Consider the following 21,954-nt stretch of genomic DNA (forward strand, 5'->3'; position numbering starts at 1 on the left):
CTATGTGTTGGTAAATTTGGTTTCTTGGTTTTCATGAAGACACCAAGCTTACAGAGAAGGTTTCACATAGGAAATTGTCATTTAAACTAGTAAATCTTATGGTGTCCATGAATCTAATATTATTAATTCAAGTTTAAGTATTGTGCATGCTAAATGTTTGTTCTCTTCCATAAAGTTTTGAAAATATTGTTGGAAGTAGGAGGCTTGGCTTCATGTCTATAGATTTCATTGAGATCTTACAGCAACAGTAAGTGTGCATAAAAAATTCTTTCTTTCTTTCTTTCTTGGGATATAAACTATGAGAAGTGGTTAAAATCATCTTTTGTAGGTGATGTTCAACATCCCCTCAATGAGAATGTGGATTCATAACCTTGTTTGAACACGAGCTTTAAGGGCATCTCCAATGCAAGGTTTTTGGAAAGGTTTGTGAAACCAAAGAGCTGAACAAAAAAGCTCGAATCATTGTGGGCATGAGGTTTGAGGTTTTTAGTTTAATAGCAGTAGTGAAAATTCAAAACTATTTTTTTCTCTTGAAATTAACCATGTGAGTTGGGGCTAGTAATTAATTAACAATGAGGTTTGAGGTTTGTAGGGAGATTTTTTTATTGTGAAAAAAGCAATAGGTTTTTATGCATTTGACCTGACATATTGAAAACTCTAACCATTGGAGATGCCCTAAGACTTTTATATGTGAAAGTGTATAGTTGTAAGAGTTTCCAGTTTCCGGTAGATATGTATTTTATGATTAAGCCCTCTTGGATTCATCTAACATTTGCAAGTGTGATGGAATATACATGAGGTTTGCTTACTATTTTTCAATTGGATATCCATATGATGTCATTTCACTGTGCCAACAAGGTTTGCCTTTTGATCGTGTTAGATTCTTTCAGACTAATTGTTGCTTGTAAGACTTGATAATGAAATGCCATATCATACGTACACTTTGGTTAAACACCATAAATGAACGGTGCATTTCATTGTGTTACATCGTGCTTTTCCAGAATACAATCACTTTTTAAAACTTTTTAATAGCAGTGAGCAAGTCACTTAACTGTATACTGCCTTCTATTTGACTTGATTAATTTTGTTAGTGCCATTTGCTTATACTGCTTGTCCAGGTATCTCTGAATCACTTTATGTTTTTTTTACCTGATTCAACCTTGAGATAGCTGCAACAACGGTTGTTTCTCCAGAGGTGGTAATTTCTTTTATATGTATAGAAAACCAGGTTTGCTCAATTCTTGCTTAACACCACTAGTCATACATGATCATTCCAGTGCTCTTGCGTTATTTGCAGTGTGACCAATTACCAATACATTTGCTTCAGTGTGCTCTCCTCCCAAGTTTTTTTTGGGCAGTTGCCCTAATAATGCCCTGGACACTATGAGAGCCTCTTTTAAGAATGGCTCTAGTATAATTTGTTTATTTATTTATTTTTATAATCAAGAGTCAGTGAGCATAGCATAGTCAGCAGCCGATTATTTAAAAATGCCTCTTTAATATTCAAACTGTGTTTCTTTCCATTTTTTTGTAGCACCCTGCAGCGTTGTCAGTTGTAGATGACACCCTGTCGTCACTACTCAATAATATTTTTATATAAATTCGAATTTCTAAAAATATTTGATTAAATAATTGTTGATATTTTATAATTAATTAATATTTCAATAATAAGGTGGAATATGTTATACTTAGCGATTTTATACAATCAATTTGATGATCATATATGATGAGGTAAATTAGAAAATTACGAAGAAAATAATAATTAATTAATATTTAAATAAAAAAGATAAAATTCGTCATTTTAGCGGTTTCATATGATCGGTCTTACATCATCTGTGAGGAGGTAAATCGAGAAGTTGTAGTTACACAATTGGTTTCACGATCATATGTGTTCCCACATCATTTATGAAGAGGTAAATTAAGAAATTGTAATTGGCTACGATGGAGGAGGATATTGTCTCGACTTTATTAAAATTTTATTCTTGTCTACTTTAGCAATTCTACTCTGTCATAACCAATTTAACTAAGTTTCAAAAGTAATAATTAATTAATACTTCTAAAAAAAAGTTGAATATGTCATATTCAACATGATTGGTCCAGATAGAGGAGGTTTGAAATAATTAATTAATACACACATTAGGTAGGTGGATTATTGATTAAGTTATATTTGATAACTTAGTTGGGTTGGTTTTAAACATCTAACTTAATAATAAATAAATAAAATATTTTTAATGATAAATTCATGGTGCATTTATAAAATTTATAAAATATAATTTATTAATTACAGTGAAAAATAATTGTAATTGAATTCAAATTAAAATCGATTAATTAAATATTTTTAAAATGAATTGAATTAAAATAATCAAAATTGAATTAAATAAAAATAAAATCGATATATCAATTAAGAATTTAATTTTTATTTAAAATATTTAAAAATTTTAAATATTACAAAATTTTATTAATTAATTAAAAATTTATAAATTTATTTATTTAGAATTTTATAAATTATTTTTTATTTTGATTAATTTAATTAAAAATTTTAATAATTAAATTAATTAATTTTTAAAAAATTAAAATAATCATTTATTAAATTTTTAAGTTTCACCTTTCGTAGTACGGCGGTCTTTGTCTGGACTTCGTGTGGTAGCGAGTCGACTCGGTTGACAACATCAAACTCGGACGAGTTTGGCAGTAGCCGGTAGCCGGCGAGTTGACAAGTCAAAATTGTTCAAGGTGCTTACCGCGACCTTGTTGGCTACCCATCTCCTCTCCTCTCCCATGGCAAGCGAGCGTCTCGCACCGTACCGAGATGCGACGCAGCCGGTGGAGGTGAGAGTTCGAGACCTGCTCTCCCGCATGACCCTCGAGGAGAAGGCCGCCCAGATGGCGCAGATCGAGCGACGCGTCGCCTTCCCTGATGCTTTCACCGGCCTACCAGTCGGGAGCGTCCTTAGCGCCGGCGGAAGCGGCCCTGCCGAGCGCGCCTCCGCCCGTCAGTGGGCTGACATGATCGATGGTATGCAACGGTGGGCGCTGGCCTCCCGCCTCGGCATCCCGATCCTCTACGGCATCGACGCTGTCCACGGCCACAACAACATCTATGGTGCCACCATCTTCCCCCACAACGTCGGCCTCGGCGCCGCCAGGTGGGTATCTCCGCTCCCTCTACCGTCTTCCTTCTTCTTCTTCAACACCTGACTGTTTCCCTCTATCGCAGAGATTGCGACCTCGCTCGTAGAATCGGGGAGGCGACAGCCCTGGAGGTGAGAGCCACCGGAATTCACTGGACTTTCGCCCCTTGTGTAGCAGTAAGTGATTCCTATTGACAGAGATTTGAGTGACCAATTCTTGATCCTTCTGTTATTAGGGAATTCTTGTTGTTCTATTCCATAGGTGTGCAGAGATGTCAGGTGGGGCAGATGCTATGAATGCTGCAGCGAGGACACGGAGATTGTGCGGACTATGACTTCAATTGTCTCGGGTTTGCAGGGGTCACCTCCCCAAGATCACCTTCCAGGTCATCCTTATCTTGCTGGGAGGTATAGGCCATTTCTTTTACTGTTAGTGTTTTTAGATAGTGAACTCGCATCATTTTAGTTTTAGATATGTGCTTCTTTGCATGAGGTGAGTTTAATTTTGGTTACACATCATATGATCGATAATTCTACCTGTTCTAATGCCGCACAGAACCACTTTATTAGTTGTTCATGGCCTCTGTTTTTAGGTGTTTACATAAGTGGTTGGAATCTATCACCTATAAGTTTGGAATGGTTCAAAGAAAGTCTTTCATTCCATGATATGGTTATTCAATTGCAGGAAGAATGTGATTGCCTGTGCTAAGCATTTTGTTGGGGACGGTGGAACACATAATGGAATTAATGAAGGGAATACAATTTGTACATACAATGAATTGGAGGAAATTCATATGAAGCCTTATCTAGATTGTCTTGCACAGGGGGTGTCCACAATTATGGCCTCCTATACGAGTTGGAACGGAAGTCCATTGCATTCAAATTATCATCTCATAACAGAGGTTCTCAAGGGCAAGCTGGGTTTCAAGGTACTATTGTTCATTGCAGTTGGACTATTTTTTTCTTTCTCATATATTATTAAAAGCATTGAACTGTTATTTTGGTCCATTCCTTATTGATTATTTAGCTTGAAATAATTTTGTGATTTTTGAGCGACTATTAGTAGTGGATTAAATTCTCTTGACCAATTATTTGTTAATTTCAGGGTTTTGTTGTATCGGATTGGGAAGGAATAGATAGGCTATGCCACCCACAAGGATCAAATTATCGTTATTGCATTCTTGCATCAATTAATGCTGGGATTGACATGGTAATAATTGAAAGGAAACTATATGCATGTTCAGGAACTCTTATCTATATACTGTGCTAAATGTTTTACAGATTATGGTGCCCTTCAATTATCAGAAGTTTCTAGAAGATTTGATATTTCTTGTCGAATCAGGGAGAATATCTATGTCAAGGATTGATGACGCCGTAGAACGGATCTTACGAGTAAAATTTGTCGCTGGACTGTTTGAGCATCCTTTCTCAGACAGTTCTCTGTTAGATGTCATTGGCTGTGAGGTATGCTTGATGAATCACTGGTGAAATCAGAATCACTGGGAAGATAATCTTCATTGCTATGTCAATAATGCTCGATGTGATTCTAGCTTGAACATTGTTTTTCTTGATAAACATTAGTTTTCCATAATCTTTGGTAGATGGTAAGCTTGCTTCACATTGTTTTTATTTTACGGTGTAAACTAAATCACATTGTTGAACATATATTTGGAAATATATATATATACTTATGCTGTAATATCTTATCCACTTCTTTGAGTTCATTCTGTTTATTAAATGTTTTTTTTTACTTTTTTCCATGACAGGGATTTATGAATTTTGGATTCTGTTGATTATGCTTGATATTTTATGATTTTCCTTTTATAGATCTAAGATTTTCACATAATTGCATCAGTTTAACTTGGGATTAGTTTGTGTGTTAAAATTTTGCTAATTCAATCCATCAATTATTTTACTTAAAGATTTAAGTATTGATGAGAAACAAAAGGAAAAAGAGGGAGATACTTGCTCGGCTAAAGTTCTCCATTTATAGGAATGCTATTAGAAACTGGCAGATCCAGAAGAGTGAGATCATTTGAGAAGATCGATTTAGAAAAGAGATACAAAATACATTAATATGATCAACAATTGCATAAATTCTGTAGGGTCACTCTAATTTTAGATCTCGATCTTCTCTTTTTAAAATGGAGCAAATAAATACTAAGCAAGTAGCATATAAGAAACCAAATCTTGAAGAAACTAAATGTCAGTCATATTGTACAATGTTGCTTCCAGAGTTGGTACTAAAAACTTACCAATGCTAAGCTTTTCTGCAGAATATCTCATGTGGGATTCTTTTTTACTTGATTTTTATATCTTTATGTGCTTTTGCAGGAACATCGACTTCTTGCGCGTGAAGCAGTTAGAAAATCTTTAGTTTTATTGAAAAATGGAAAGGATACGAAGAACCCCTTACTTCCACTAGATAAAAAGGCCAGAAGAATCCTTGTTGCTGGAAGCCATGCTGATGATATTGGAAATCAGTGTGGCGGATGGACCATAACATGGCATGGAGGCAGTGGAAGAATAACAATTGGTAGGACGTTATGCATTATATGGTAACCAGACATCTAAAATTTCCAACCCTTTTCAAACTATAATGCAAGTCTGTCACTTAATCAATTGCTGCGTTCTGATTTGGTAAAAGCTTTTTTACATTTAATTGGAATATCATTGTTTTCTTACTAGTTTCTTTCGTTCCTGAATGTAAAAAACATTAGAACCCCAATGCTAGGGTAAAAAACTCAAATAAAGGTTAAAAATAATGGAATCCACCAACGCTAGGTATAGGATTATTACTCCATATTTCGGAATGAACAAGAGTAAAGGGAAAAGAGGTATGATGCTCGAATCCAAATCATATGCTTCATATTGGAAGCTAGTTGAGGAGGGTGTATTGATAAAGGCTTTAATACAAACATCGTCTCTTGGTCAATAGGTTCAATGATTACATAAGTTGAATCTGATTGTGGTCAAAGATATGAGGGGTGGAGGCAGACCAAAGCAAACTCCACACGGATACAAATAACTTAAAAGATTTGGATATTAGTAGCAATATTATTTGCTTTTGAATATTCTGTATAATGGATCCCAAATGGTTGAGACTTCCAGTTTGTCAGTTGGTGGTTATTGTATGCTATGTTTGAAGTATTTGATTTGCCATCAACTGTTTTCCAAGGCATTGCTTCATCAAAGAATTTTCCTAGAGAAGCCCTTAGCATTTGGAATTTGTTAGCGATGGTATCTTGTCCATTCAATTCCTGGTGAAGTCACTGTAAGGTGTTCCCTTTGAAAAATACATTCCTCTGTGTGTAACCAGCAATTGAGTAGAAGAATTTTCCCAAATGAATAGTTCAGTCAATGTATTTATCAGAGAGATCCTCAATTTTCATAAATTACAGAAGAGCGTTCCACCTTTGAAAAAGGTTATTCCCATGAGTAATGAAGAAAAAAACTCTGATGTAACTGAAGATATTTATATTCGGTGAAAAAAAATCTAAATTCTAAATGCGGAGGACTTGACTATTTATGTGAAGTTCACTTTATTTTTTCAATTTCTAGACTTGGAATTCAGTGCAGAAAATAAGTTCCTGGAATTTTTTCTTTATAGGTACAACTATATTGGAAGCAATAAGAGAAGCAACAGGAAACGAAACAGAAGTTATATATGAGCAATGCCCTTCAGAAGCCACTTTCTCTAACCAGGACTACTCTTATGCAGTAGTTGTTATTGGGGAGGAACCTTATGCCGAGTTCTTGGGCGATAGGACAGAACTCGACATACCTTTTGGTGGTGCCGATGTAGCTGCTCTCGTCGCTAGCAGAGTGCCGACCGTACTGATTTTGATATCCGGTAGGCCATTGTATCTTGAACCATCATTGTTGGAGAAGATTGATGCTCTGGTGGCAGCTTGGTTACCTGGAACTGAGGCAGGAGGAATTACTGACGTCCTATTTGGGGACCATGATTTTGAGGGTGTGCTACCAGTGACTTGGTTTAAATCAGTGGATCAGTTGCCAATGAATGTTGGGCATCCGGCATACGACCCTCTATTTCCATTGGGATATGGATTGAAGATGAATTTAGACAAGTCGAAGTGATGGAGTTATCCTTGGGATCTTGCGGTATGCAATCTCGTGTCACAATTTAGAAGTTCTTGCAGAGGCCGACTGGATCTTAATCTGTCATCTTTTGTGTGTGTTCTGTATGCTTCGATTCATAACATTTACAATAAATATTGATACTGGAATTATTTATCGATCTAATAATTTTATGATTTGATTGTCCATTATCGCAAAATTTTCATTGCAACAAGCATATGTTTTTTGGGATACTGCGGTATTCTTCGAGCTCAATGAATATTATTTAAATATCAAATTTATAATAAACAAGCGAACAGATGTTTGATTTGGAGTGGTGATGAATCCCACAGGCTTGCAATTGGTTCAATCGAAATAGTAAAAGTATTTATAACCCTTCAATTTAAAATAAGGATGTGAAAAAATATAAATGGAGATACGTAGGATATCTCTTTCGATAAAAGTTAAAATTGTCATTCTAATAGTTTTATATGATCGGTCTCATGATTATATAAAGAGATAAATTAGAAAGCTGTAGATGATTACAAGAAAAAGCATTGTTTTGATTTCGTTGAGATTTGATCCTTATCCATTTCAGTAAATTTGTTTCATAATAACCAATTCAATCATGTCCTAAGAGCAACATAAATATCTCCATTCTCCAGGATTGATCGATTCTCACTAGACTCACCTTTAATGATTTTAAAATTTTCCCCATTTCTATCGAAATTATAATAATATATTTCCCTTTAACATATTACATATATGCTATCTTTTTAAAGTTTTTTTTCTTTTTTTAATTACATTGCAATATTTATATAATCATTGAACCATTACAATATCACATTCATAAATTTTGACATAAATAAATGTTGTAACAATTGAATCTCTTTACTACTCTGTAAATGTTCCTTGGATATCTAAATTATCAAAAAAAAATATTCATGTATAATTTTTTGATAATTCAAATATCTATATTCAATTAACTATCAATTCACACATCGCTCATAAAAATCCATAAGGGTCCGATTCCTCGTCTAACGACCCATTAATTTAGAAGGTGGATAATCCGACCCATAGATCGCCATCAGATAAATTTGAAAGTGTATGCGATTTCTCATCCAATAATTAACATTTTAAATTTTTTATTTATTAAAAAAATATTATCCTAATTAAAATTTAAATTGTGAATACTTGAGTAACCGGCTGAATAGTCCTGGTTGAATGCCCGTGTATAGTACAATTGTAGAAGTTACGTAATTCAATTTTATACGGGTGAAATTTATATATATACTACGGTTCTAAATGCCGCGAATTACGGTTTCATAAGTCAATAGGCCATAACGAACGATAAGATTACTTGTGAGGGTGGTGCAACGTGAGAAGCACTGCACTTCCTCCAAACGCCTACAGCCGTCGCCATCTTATTTCTCATTAAACTAATTACTAACCAAAACAGAAGACGAAGCCAATTAATATCAAGCAAGTTCATGGCCTCCACGTCGAAATCCCCAGCTTTCTTTTCTTTTCTTTTCTTTTTCTTAAGAAAAAACGGCAATAGCAAGCAATTTACTGGCCTCACAACAACGCGTATGACGATCACGCAGAGCATGCATGTTCTATGGCGTAGGCTCGAATTATGAGAATAGTCAGCAGCCAGGCAGACGATTAGCTTGAAGCGTTCGGATGGCACCTCAAAAAAGCCGGTGGCAACGGCGGCGGAGCGTGGCTTTGGTCAAAGTAAACTTTCCACAAATAGGTATATAAGCACCACCACCCCCTTCCCTCTCTATCGCCCTTCGTTCGACAGACCCAACCAAATCATCCGACATGAATTCTCCGGCGACTTCGAAGGCGGCGGCCATGGCCTCGGCCCTCATCCTTCTCTCGCAGTTCCTCGTCCTCGTCCCCTCCGTTCAAGGTTAGTTACGTTCGACGTAGTTATGTCGTTCTGTTCTTGAATTGATGAATATATAAGTGATGCATGGGATGGTGCGCATGCAGGGGGCGTCGTATGCGAGAATCTGCCGCAAGATTTGTGCGCCTTCGCTGTCTCGTCGGAGTCGAAGCGGTGCGTGCTGGAGAGCAGCCAGCGGGGGGACGGACGGACGGAGTATCAGTGCCGGACTTCGGAGGTGGAGGTGGAGCGGTGGATGAAGGACTGGATAGAGACGGACGAGTGTGTGCGGGCCTGCGGCGTCAGCCGTGGCGCCGTCGGGATTTCCTCCGACGCCCTCCTGGAGCCCGACTTCGCCGGCAAGCTCTGCTCCGCCGCCTGCTACCAGAACTGCCCCAACATCGTCGACCTCTACTTCAATCTCGCCGCCGGCGAAGGTAAGTAAAAACTTGAAAAAGGCATCCATCTTGTTACGAGCAAATTAAAATCGTCCATAAAATAAATATAAAATCGATTTATATATCCACACAATTGTTTCATGAATAAGTAAAATCGACTCCTTTACTTTAAATCTTTGATTGCAGGTGTTTTCCTACCTGATCTTTGCGAGGTGCAAAAGGAGAACCCCCGGCGTGCCATGGCGGAGCTTCTCAGCTCCGGCGCAGCGCTGGGCGCCTCTTCTGCTCCTCCAGTTCCTGCTCCTGCTCCGTGTAACCCATAATTACTAGTTGTTATTTATTTTTTTTATGCGTACGTATACCATTTGGTGTTTTTATTACAAGTGTTTTTGTAAGATTTCATGTGATTCTAATTAAATCAAATTCACAGTTGCGTATATCTCGTATTATACAGGTTGATTTCTAGTGTTTTCGAATGTAGAACATGCGCATAAATTTTCTATAGTTCATGTCTAATCAAAAGTGACCTAGAGGGAGTGATTGGCTCCCCTAAACCTGGTTTGACACGGTTCGAGCGGCTCGGAAGAACTAGGCTCCGGTCGAACCAAGGTGGACCGTGCACAAAGTTGGCTTGATAAAATAAGAAAATATTAATAAAATTATGGAAAATAAATAATAATTATAAAACTGGAATTGTAATAAAAAATATATTAAATGATAAAAAATAAAGAGGTATTTATTGTTTAAAATTGCCATACTGCTTGAAGCATCTAATCATTTTTATTATCCTTATAACATTTTTAATTATCAATATAAATTAACTAAGATAATATTTAAATCTATTCTTATTACGATATACATAAATGTACTTGAAATTTGATTCTTGATATTTTTAATTATTATTATATTTTTGAAATCCATCTCACCTCTGGTTATCACATCATAGCTCTCAGAGCGAATCTTTTGATCACTATGAGACTACGCTTGATTGATATTTGATATGTATAAATAAGAAAAATTGAGAACATCAACACAAATGTGCACAACCCTTCTTCAACAAAAGATAAAATCCACCACATGATCAGTTCTACATGATCAATTTCACGCCTATCTGTCGAGAAACTACAGTTGACCATGACAGAGAAGGACATTGTCTCGGTTTCGTCGAGATTCAATCCTTGTCCACTTCGACAAGTCTGCTCCATTGTAACCAACTCAACTATATCCGAAGGCAAATGTGCACAACCCAAACAATTATCTTTTACATAATGATATCGTACAATTTATGTGAGCAACATATTAAAAAAAACCATTCAGATTAGAAGGGTACTTTATAAATTTATCATTCCGGAGCTGAGGTGGAAAATTTGACAGCTTGGTTTGTAAGAACTCTCGCTGGAAGCTTGCTCAAACTTCTTTATGGCCATTTCATTCTCTTCTAAACCAGTCTGGATAAAATATCGTACCCACCAGGATGAACTCCTTAGTTTGGCCTATACATAAAAGTGAATATCTCAGAAGAGTATAAACTAGAAGTTGTAATGGAACAACTACCTCGGCCAACTCTTTAGCTAATTGAACATATTGACAGACTATCAGAAAGATTAGAGCATTTTCTTATCCGAGAGAAGTGGAAATGATAAGCAAAGCATTGACTGATGCCTGAGATATCAATACTGTTTAATCAGAAAACATATTTGAGATTTGAATCTGTCATGGTTTGCCCAAAGAAGTCATTCAGATAAATATAACGCAATTTTAAAATCTCACTCTTCTGGGGAGGAACACATTATATATAGAATGATTTGCTTTATCAAAATCTACTGCCTCATACCATAAGAAACCATTTCATAGATGATAAGAAAAGATGGGAAAGCATTCGATAATTCAAAACAACCATAACCCTTCCAACTACAAGAATGGATCTGAAATATGTCATGGTTTGCCCTGAAAAAATCATTCAGATGAATCATAACAGTTAAAATATCAAACTTCTGAAACAAAAAAAGATAATACTAATAAAACAATCCAATCAGCAAAATCAATGTTTATCACCATAAAAAATTATTTCATCCTATTACATAGAAAATATAGAATAAAAAACAGCAATAGAGCCAAAATCATTTTTCACTCTTTATTAATACTCTGTTACTGGCACCAAATAAATAATATAACCCATCGATCAAGGAAAATAAACAGTCTAGCATCTATTAAGAAAAGATAACGTTAACCGTGGGGGAAAACTAATGGTTGCATGCAGTATAAAAGCACATTACTAGATCGACAGCAGAATGTCCAGGAAAGATACCAATATGTGGAAGATAACCTCCCACAAAGAAAGAATGGCAACAAAAATACATAATTAATTACAGAACATACTAGTTTTCCAAATTTTGCTGACTCTGAAACCTTGGCTCTCTGCTGACCAGGGAAACCTACAGAATTTATGAGCTGAAATGAGAAAAAGAAGATAATTTTGAATGTTAAAGAAGCATACAGATATTGCGAAGGCTGAGAAGTTGACTTGGTTTATATTCATAAGATTAGTCGTATAAACTCATGGTGTAACAAAAACAAAGTATATAAAACGATTTACTTTCTGTAGGGAGATCTTCGTATAGTAATTGATAAATACTGGATCATTTCAGCTACACATCTGTTCCATTTTGCAGTAAGGCATCTCATTTTATCATAGAAGAGTCACAAAAGTCATGGGCACAACCAATGTTGTATATGATAATATGAAAGAAGATAAACAAAGGAACATTGACATTCGATGCCGATAAAAATGTTTAGCCGAAAAATAAAAAACTGGTGTAAGACAATTTCATGCAGCTTTCAGGTCACAATTACCCATTAAAGACAATAATCCTGGTTCTTCCTGGAAATGCATCTGTTTCTTGAATGAAATAAAAAATAATTATAATAATAATAAAATAACTAAGCCACTGAAAAAATAGTAACATGAATACCACTAGAAACATAATGTACAAATGTCAAATTAGTTGTTTACTGTAGAAGTTACTGATCTGATCATATCACTACAGCTCATGTGAATGGAAGACCAGACTGTATAACTATAGTTAATGGCATGGTCAACTCTTCCAAAGAATACATTCTAAGAAACCTTGCGGCTATTCGATGCAATCTACTTCTTGTTACTAATAGTCAGAACTGTTGTTTATTACACTTGTAGTTAGATGCTCAAAATAAGTAAGTAGTAGTCTGTTTCTACAGTAAACAATACAAAAACCATGTTTCCAATGGATGGGAAGTCATGAAAAAGAATTATTACCAGCAAATATAACAAGACCATCTGATGATACTCTTGCAATATCTGGTAGGGTTTTGTTAAGGTACTTGAGGGACAAGTAATCCAATGAATCAGAGACAACGACGAGGGAAAATGATTTAGGTCTGTATGGTAGGGGAAACTTGATGTCAGCTGTGCGGACAAAACCTTTGCGCACAAGGCTTTTGCAACTACTGTCGGCATCTTCCAAATCAAATGGTTCCACGCCCCAAGCTTCAGTATCTTTTTCTTTTAACAAATTTGAAACAACTGCACAAGAGTCAACACCTACATGCAAAACCTTCCTCAAGCTATCTCCATAGGCTTTCTTTAGAATAGGTATAGCTCGTATTATCTCTGCTGAGCAGGAAAGACCTGTCAAAATGGAAAGAAGAAATATTAAACAATAGAATGAGCAATCAAATAGATCTGTATGCTTCCCTAAAAATTAGCTATATGACAAACACCTGTATACCATCACAAATGGACTAAAAAATTGATATATTACACAATATTTATTTACATAAAACAGTCAAATAATACTACAATTAAATAAATAATTAATAACTAGTGGAAATCATCTTAATTCACCAAAATGTATCACCAAATGTTTTCCAGAATGATATTTAGACATTACTGGTTCCCATTGGCATCCTCATTACATTATCATTAGTCCAGTAATAGGATATGTCACATCTTCACAAAGTTATGAGGGAACTAGAAAGTTTCCCTTTGGTTAATTGAGTATCCTTTTAACTATTTTCTATCAGTCACTTCTTTATTAGACAAAACTTGCATTATTTACAAATCTGCATCCAACTTATATGTTGATGTCAGATCCATTTATCTTTAATTGAAATTAAACTTTTTTCCAAAGGAAGTTTCCAATCGTTTGTGGTCATTGGTCAGCCTTTATAAGACACTTGAATAAATATTTCATACTCAATTCAACTCTGCATGCTTACTGTAAGAATTATAGATGGAAATAATCAACAAAAAAGAGAGAACTCATTCAACAAGGTTATCCATTCAAGGGTCCACATATATTGGATCCAACACCCCTTCAAACTGAAGATGTAACATGTATCTAAAGTTTGCACAAATCACGATGAAAGGAGACACCAAATGATGTAACTTATGTATGGTTATCAAGATTAATACATAATGCTAGATTGGATGGCTTACTTGTCGATCAAAATGTTCTTATGGGAGTACAGCTTGGCCACAATTCCAGGTACCTAGTGCTCAATTGGATTATTCGTCTAGATCAAAGGATGTTTTCTTTTGTATTAAATTATGGGCATATAATAGGTTTACCAACAAAAAGGTACTTGATTGCCAACCAATGGCAGCTTGGACGAACCACCTGAACCTGCGGATTATTTCTATTACAATGATGACAGGTTGCTTGCAATAGCTGATGGCCAATGTGTTTCAACATGATGCATTGGAACACAATGATCGTGACATGAGAGTGTGAAAATCACACTCGAGGTTTTGTAAGCCTTGATGAAACAAGGGCAGTGGAAATTTTCAAAGACAGAAAACTTAGGATGTGGATTATATTGGTTTTCGTCCATGCCGACCGAGACAAAGAAAGTACCATCAGCACTATTCCAACACAAGTGACACTTGTGTCGGCCTGTGCCATGTCTTGGGACTCCACAAGAACAATAGCCATCAGATACAATTGGTTCTTAGATATTTCGACCATCTCATCCTCATAGTGATACTGATTTTGACAACCAAGTTCTTGAGAATGAGACTTAACTTGGTGTACCATACTGGACAATAGCTTAGTGAATATTTCATATTCAATTCAACTGGTCATGCTCTGCGTAAATAAAATTATAGATAGAAAAAATCAACATAAAAGAGAGAGCTCATGGGAATGATATTCAAGGATTCACATCTATGATTGTAACATCAAGTGGACTGTCATATCTCTATTGAAAAGGCCTTGGTAAAAACTTGAATGATTTTATGGCATATGAACTTAAATAGCATAAGATCTTGAAAAAAATACTTATCTTAGTAGAACGTATGCTATCTACCTTGTCCATTGCTCATGGCTTCGTTTACACCAGGAAAACCACCTGATTAATCACAATAGTTTAGCTGACAAACCAAAGAATAAAAAATTCCAAAGGATTTGATATTTAATTAAAAACTATATTTTTCACAGAGGATCAACTATTTGATTTTATCCAAAGTTAAGTAGGAGATTCCTATGTACCTGAACCTCTTAATGAATAACCAATGAGAAGAAAAGCAGCCTACAAGAAGGAGAATGCATCAAACACAATACAGAACCAAATCGCAATGTAACATTATCAACTCCGAAGAACAATCGCACGTAATAATCTAAAACACATACCACAGCAACCAATCCAATGGGTAAAAGAGACGAAGTCCGTGACTTCTGATGTAAGGAACTGACGAGTGGAATGCTTCCGCTATCCGCCACGCGTCGAGATGGATTAATAGCTCGTCTTGAAGCCATAACCTCAGTCCCCAAATCCACCAGGTCTGCAAGCCCTATGAACGAAATAACAATAAACGAAAAAGAATCGTCAGATCAACCTCACACAACATGTAGTTCCAGATCCAAGAAGCCCCGTTGTATGAGCATAAACTACAAAATCAGAATGAATGCGTCCACAAACAAGGATCTTAAACTTTCGCAGAGCTAAGTGGGATCCAAAACAGCGAAAAAACACGAAATCAATCGAACATTGGCAGCGCGAGATGGCGAAATGAGAGATATACAGAAGGGTAGGAGACTTGAGGAAGGAGACGAGAGAGCAACCTGCAGATTGGCGAGCGTGAGGCCTTCGTTGCCGGATCCAAATCCTCCGCTTCGATTCTGATTCTGAAGGAGAGGAAAGTAAGACGCATAAAGGTTACTGTCTTCCGCATCACCGACGCGGTCTACCGCGATACATCAATCTCATCACTATTTTCGATTAAGGTATGACAAATTTATGCATTGACCCACGAGTTTATTTAGAAAATTTTATTTGGCTCCCTAGAGCTATAGTTGCTCCCTTTTATTGATATCACTGGAGTTCTTTTTATTACCATTACACCCCTGTAATTTTAGGGCAAAAATCAAAATGACTCTTTATTTTTATTTTCGTCAAAAGAGCATTTTTTTTATTCTAAATACCTTTGTTCCGATATACCAACTTTGGTAAAACACTGTCTATATATAATAATTTTAAATAAAAGTATTTATTATAAAAAATATTAAAATTTGTAGAATGAAAAATAGGATGAATTGCTATTTTAATATTTTAGAAAACTGAGACACTTTTTTAATTAAACAATAATAAGAGAGCCCTTTTCATTTTTTGACCATGATTTTCATTAATATGTTGGTGAAACATCCTTTTTCTATTAAATGTTAACTATTTGTTATAGTTAGAAAAATCAGCTTCCATGATATAAATTTAAAAATTTTTATAATTTTTAATGTCACGATTTTATGACTTATATATGCAGGAACATAGAAAATCTTTTCACTAAAAATCTAATTTATAAAGTAGTCTACAATAATTCTAATCAAGCACAGTGTTTATTTTACGATGTAAATTGTTTTTAAATTTAAAATTATTACTATTTATGAAGTTATAAACTCATAACACGCACGGTCTCAGAAAATATAGTCTTAAACAGATTTAATAAACTGATATCCAAGAAGAGAAATAATTAATTATATTTTTTTTGTAGTGATTCATAGCTAGTTCTTAAAACTTTTACATCCACGCGGTGGCAGAAAACTCGTTCATTTTATTCTTTTTGTTTTACTTAAAAGTATATCCATTTTAGTGACCACGGCGATCTTCCTGTTTGTGCATGAGTTCATCGGCTGCCGGGATGACCACCTACGGAGCGGAGCTACTGTCATTACCGGCCCTTTTGGACGAGGACGAAGTTGCCTAGCTGGCCGTTGGTGTTGCTCGCCCAAATAGCGTTGTTGTTGTTGTTGTTGTTGTAGATGACGAGGACTTTGCCGTCGATGATCTGCACACGGAGGAAGCAGCTAGCTGTTGCCTAGGCCGTTGGTGTCGGAGGCAGGAGGAGGCCGAGGATGACAGCAGCAGAGAGAGAGCATGACAAGGGCAGCCATGGTTAAGCTATGGATAGAGTAGTACTGGGCCTACTGGCTATCACTACTTCGTGTAGAGTAGTATGCCGATCATGACTATTATACATAAGAACCAGGCAACGATGTTAAATTCTTATATTATATATCTGAAAAACCGATCATGCATGACTATTTAATTACCATGAGTTTGCACTCTCTTCAGCTGGACAGTGTAGTCAATTTTCAGCATACATAAATAAACCCAAAAAACTCGCATCATTTTTATATGTTGCATGTAGAACAGAATGAATTCGTGTCCAGCTTTAAACTCAAATAAGCCTCATTCACTCAAAGGAGAGAAATTATATTTATTTCTTTTTTTTTTGTTTTTTCAACGAGCAAGTAAAGACTCATGCTAGTTCTTAAGTTCTACATCCACGCAGGTGGCAGAAAAAACAACTAAGCTGAACAAAACGAGGCTACCACACATATAGCTAGATAATTATTTATGCCTCGCCTATCGTTCATTTTATTCGTTTTTTATTTAAAAGCGATCCATGGGTCGTGGTGCATAAAACCCACTAGTTGTTCGTCACCATGGCGATCTTCCTGTTCGTGGGTTCATCCGACGCCAGCGCGGCCGCCTCCGCCTCCGCCGCGATGCTAGTATCGTTGTGGCCCCTTTTGACGATCACGACGCCTTTGGAATTGGCAGTGTTGGAGCCGGTGGCCCATATAGGACAGCTGTAGATGACGACGTTGCGGTCGCTCTGCAGGACGAGGATGAAGTTGCCCCCCGGGCCGTAGGTGCCGCTCGCCCAAATAGGGTCGTTGTTGTTGCTGTAGATGACGAGGTTCCCGTCGGTCTGCATGCGGAGGACGCAGTTGTAGCCTTGGTTGTAGGTGCCGGAGGACCACACGGCCCGGCCGCTGTCGTACAGCACCAAGTTGCAGTCGGGCTGCATGACGAAGGAGTAGGCCCCTTGGTTGAGGGATTCGCCGCTGTACAGCGTGCCGCCGCCGTTGAGAACGCTGTCGGCCGTGGAGGAAGGCAGGAAGAGGCCGAGGAGGACAGCAGAGAGCATCACAAGGGCTGCCATGGCTAAACTATACGGAGATATCACTCACTTCAGTCAAGTGATTGCTTGATAAGTACCATGCAAATCCCACCTATTTATAGATGAGGAGGAGGTAGTTTTCATGGCATTTTCACCAAAGTCCCCTTTGAGTAATCGATCTATAGCACTGGTTAATTAATTAATTTCCGGAATTGTCTTCTCTTGGTTAATTAACAAGCCTTTAATTATAAAAATATATAAAAATCACCGTAATATAGTTCATATGAGCTTTATAGATATCGCTGCTTAATTCAAGCATATATACTGACCATTTTACCCTTTAGTTTAATCATGCATTATTATTTATTATTATCCTCATTATTAATATAATTTAGTCTCTACTCGCTATTTAATTTAATATGTGTTGTTATTTAATTTGAGCACGTGTTATTTTGAATTGCAAGATGCCATCGTTTTCCAAGATCATTATTTATTTCACTTGGTTCGTAAATAAATGTGGTGAATGAAAAGAAAAGGCATATATAAATAAATGTGTCATCGACTCTACCCCAAGGCACGAACTCATCTGTCCCTAATTTGGTGGACAACAAGCCATAATCATGCTTAAATTTCCAAATACTTTATTCGTGGAGAAGTGTGACCAATCCAATTTAAACTGTAGCGGATCCGTCAATTTAATTGTTACTCATCCGTTTGATGTTTTCAACGTGATCGATCGATCGATCTCGACCGTCCATCGTATTGACTCGCTGAGCTGCGAAAAGGCGTGTAAATCTAGACGACAAATTTCAGAGTGGCACGTGATCGGATTCGGATCCGGGAAAAGATAAATAATGGGATCCGTATATTTCTTTTGTTCTGTAAAAGGTAGAATCCACCACCTTAACGGTCCTACACGGTTGATCTTACGATCATCTATGAGAAGATAAATTGAGAAACTGCAGTTGATCAACCTGTATATTTCTGCACGTGGTTGAAATGGGAATCATATCTGCAAAAGATAGAGTTTGATTTTAATATTGGAACAGTTGACAATAAAATAATTTAAATGATAAAATTTTTAGATATATATTTTCATCTTCTAATTTATGATGTTTTTCATGTTTTTTCATATAAAATTTTGATTGTATCTCAATAATTCTCTCCTCAAATAAACAATTATTGGGAGCTCCTTTACCATTATCCATATGGTCCGATTTTCTCTTACCTTCATCATTTTTTTTCAAGAATTTTCATATATATGGTTTCATATAAATCATAACTCTGATATTAATTATTTATAGGATGGAAGATATTTCTATTTGTATGAAATTTTTTAGATAAAATATAAATATAAAATTCAATTTATGATGATTGGACAAAGATTTTTTATAAAATTCCAAGAACTTTTACTTCATGAAAGATCGTCCCTGTCACTAGAGGGACAACAAGATTAATTTTAATTTATAATTCAATAAATATATAAAAACTTAACAGTTAAACTTCATATTAACAGTAGATACAACATAAACATAACAACAGTACATGCCACTTAAGAGCAGAGCAAGCAGATAATTAAGGTGATCGACTCGCACCAACTTAACACTCCATGCAACATAAAAACGATCGAGGCCACGTACCATGCATGCATGTAGCTAATTATATTATTTATGCCTCGCCAGCTCGCCTTTCGTTCATTTTATTTAAAGTACTCCATGCATGGTTGGTCGTGAAGCCAATTAATTATTGGTCACCATGGCGATCTTCCTGTTCGAGGGTTCATCGGCCGCCGGTACGACCACCTGCGGATTGAAACTAGTATCGTTCCAGTCGCTTTTGACGATCACGACGCCTTCGGAATCGGCGGTGTTGGTGCCGCTGGCCCACCTAGGGCAGCCGTAGATGACGACGTTGCGGTCGCGCTGCAGGACGAGGATGTAGTAGCCTCGCGAGCCGCCGGTGTTGCTCGCCCAAACAGGCCTGTTGCTGCCGTCGTAGACGACGAGGTTACCGTCGGTCTGCATGCGGAGGACGCAGTTGCGGCCTTGGCCGTTGGTTTTTGAGGCCCACACGGCCCGGCCTTTGTCGTACAGCACCAGGTTGCAGTCGGACTGCATGATGAAGGTATAGTCTCCTTGGGTGAGGGATTGGCCGGTGTACAGCGTGCCGCCACCATCGAGAACGTTGTCGGCCATGGAGGAAGGCAGGAGGAGGCCGAGGAAGACAGCAGCAGAGAGCATGACAAGAGCAGCCATGGTTAAGCTACGGATATGATCACTCACTTAATTCAGTCAAGTGATTGCTTGATCACTATCGTGTGAGAAGAGACCCATCTATTTATAGACGAGGAGGAGGAGGCAAAATTATGAGACTTCAAAGTCAAAAACGACACTCCTCCTAATTTGTACGGGAACGTTATCCTGCATGAATAAATGGGGCCCGTATGTTTCTGGACGTTGGCTGAAGTGGGATGGATCTTATCTGCAACTCTGCGAGGGATAGAGTTTGATTTTAATATTTGAACCGTTTAAAAAATAAACTAATTTAAATGCTAACTAAATCTTAAACAGATATTATATATTCTCATCTTCAAATTATATTTTTTATAATTCAAATATTCAAATTTCGCCTATCAATCATAGAGATAGAATAGATTCAAAATATAATTTATATATTTAGAGATCGAACTATATATATATATTTTAATCAAATTATTCTTCATATAGATTTGTAATAAGGGTCAAGGGAGGGACAGGCCCTGTTTTTTTTTCCTTTTATATCCATATACAAATTTGTACTCCTTTTAAAAAATTATTATTATTATTTTTCCTTAAAAGATGTTAGTATGTGATATCGTGTTCATCATCATTCATAATTTTTTTGAGTTGGTATGAGATTGTTAGACCTAGTTAACTTGTTAACATAATAATAAATAAAATAATATGTGAAAAAATAGAAAAATTAAATTAAAAAAATAATAAATTCTAAAATTTTGTTAGTTAAAATTTTGGATATTTATAGTGTTACATTCTCATTTTAACATAATAAAAATAAAATAAAATAATATTATATGATTCCCAATGTATAAAAATATTATTACTATTAGTTTAAAAAATATATATAGAGAGAACTGATATGTAGCATGTCTCTCTCTGCGTGACGTATCCGCGACGCTGAGCTGGCATCGCACGGAGCATGCCGACATGGCTGAGAGCATGGTAAACGGAAAATCCTAAATCTTATCCGTGCCTCTCGCGTGGCTGCGTTCGGTTTCTCGCCTGCATGACAAAGCTGCAGCCCTTTCTAGTGCTTTAATGTGACCCAGCCACTTCGGAAGTCGCGCACCTGTCGCGCAAATTTAATCGCTATATTGTGATGCTTCTATTCGAAGGCTTAGATTACTCTTGATGCAATTAATGTGACCCTACTGTTAAGTTCGATCGGGCCTCAACAAATGATATGGACCTTCCCAATTGATCATCATATATAGGAATAGGTCTACTGCTGTAAGGCTAGCTGATCCATAAGATTAGAGTTAGTTAAGTTAAAGTTAATTTATATTTATGATATAGTCAAAATATTTTATTAAAGTTAGGTGAAAGACAATAAATACTTAAAGAAGAAAAAAAATTAAAAATTACTATCTCTTCTCGACGATGACGACGACATGCACATTGTCTCCATGACCATTATTATCTTGGCCTTATCTAATCAACGATGGTAGGCTAGATAAATATTATTATCATTTATTATTTGGACGATATATAATAATGTGCTATATATTATTTGGAAGAATCACCTCTGTTGGGCGATTCCGGCCGAATCGGCCGGAATCCGGCCGAATCACGGCCGGAGACCGGCCGCGGTCGACGCACCGGCCTCCGCGACAGCCTCCGCGATAGCCGACCTCCCTTCATTCATCGTCGCCGTTCGTCGCCATCCGATCACCGTTGGCCGCAATTTCGGACTCGTTGGAATCACAACTCGACGGCGCACACATTGGCATCG

General features: G+C 36.6%; 5 protein-coding genes across 7 annotated transcripts; 2 read left to right on the plus strand and 3 right to left on the minus strand.

The window, feature by feature from the left end:
* The first annotated feature begins 2,763 nt into the window (after window positions 1-2,763).
* LOC141817679 (uncharacterized) lies at window positions 2,764-7,420 on the plus strand. 2 transcript variants are annotated; one of them, XM_074705322.1, is made up of 8 exons: window positions 2,764-3,146; window positions 3,218-3,308; window positions 3,394-3,539; window positions 3,817-4,060; window positions 4,237-4,341; window positions 4,413-4,595; window positions 5,466-5,667; window positions 6,742-7,420. In XM_074705322.1, exons 1-8 carry the CDS (start codon window positions 2,779-2,781, stop codon window positions 7,230-7,232), a joined length of 1,830 nt encoding a protein of 609 aa, XP_074561423.1. In that variant the 5' UTR covers window positions 2,764-2,778; the 3' UTR covers window positions 7,233-7,420. The 2 variants fall into 2 exon arrangements, with proteins under 2 accessions (XP_074561423.1, XP_074561426.1); XM_074705325.1 differs by having other exon boundaries at window positions 5,466-5,689; window positions 6,742-6,938.
* A 1,621-nt stretch (window positions 7,421-9,041) lies between these two features.
* On the plus strand, window positions 9,042-9,829 carry LOC141817695 (uncharacterized). The gene is made up of 3 exons (XM_074705332.1): window positions 9,042-9,132; window positions 9,216-9,545; window positions 9,693-9,829. The coding sequence occupies exons 1-3, from the start codon at window positions 9,042-9,044 to the stop codon at window positions 9,827-9,829; spliced, it is 558 nt and encodes a 185-aa protein (XP_074561433.1).
* A 905-nt stretch (window positions 9,830-10,734) lies between these two features.
* On the minus strand, window positions 10,735-15,730 carry LOC141821302 (putative pectin methylesterase CGR2). 2 transcript variants are annotated; one of them, XM_074708714.1, is made up of 7 exons: window positions 15,608-15,730; window positions 15,176-15,327; window positions 15,035-15,074; window positions 14,853-14,894; window positions 12,802-13,173; window positions 11,886-11,941; window positions 10,735-10,999 (listed from the first exon to the last, which is right to left on the minus strand). In XM_074708714.1, the coding sequence occupies exons 2-7, from the start codon at window positions 15,299-15,301 to the stop codon at window positions 10,838-10,840; spliced, it is 798 nt and encodes a 265-aa protein (XP_074564815.1). In that variant the 5' UTR covers window positions 15,302-15,327; window positions 15,608-15,730; the 3' UTR covers window positions 10,735-10,837. The 2 variants fall into 2 exon arrangements, with proteins under 2 accessions (XP_074564815.1, XP_074564814.1); XM_074708713.1 differs by having other exon boundaries at window positions 15,176-15,336.
* Window positions 15,731-17,469: 1,739 nt separating this feature from the next.
* LOC141821832 (mannose-specific lectin-like) lies at window positions 17,470-17,988 on the minus strand. The gene has a single exon (XM_074709204.1). It carries the CDS (start codon window positions 17,986-17,988, stop codon window positions 17,470-17,472), a length of 519 nt encoding a protein of 172 aa, XP_074565305.1.
* Window positions 17,989-19,427: 1,439 nt separating this feature from the next.
* LOC141821833 (mannose-specific lectin-like) lies at window positions 19,428-20,244 on the minus strand. Its single transcript, XM_074709205.1, has one exon. It carries the CDS (start codon window positions 20,199-20,201, stop codon window positions 19,686-19,688), a length of 516 nt encoding a protein of 171 aa, XP_074565306.1. The 5' UTR covers window positions 20,202-20,244; the 3' UTR covers window positions 19,428-19,685.
* Window positions 20,245-21,954: the final 1,710 nt, after the last annotated feature.

The sequence above is a fragment of the Curcuma longa genome, chromosome 2 (genome assembly GCF_044706935.1).
Source record: "Curcuma longa cultivar G26 ecotype Majalengka, Jawa Barat chromosome 2, ITB_CL_G26_1.1, whole genome shotgun sequence".
In the NCBI taxonomy this organism is placed as follows: Eukaryota; Viridiplantae; Streptophyta; class Magnoliopsida; order Zingiberales; family Zingiberaceae; genus Curcuma; species Curcuma longa.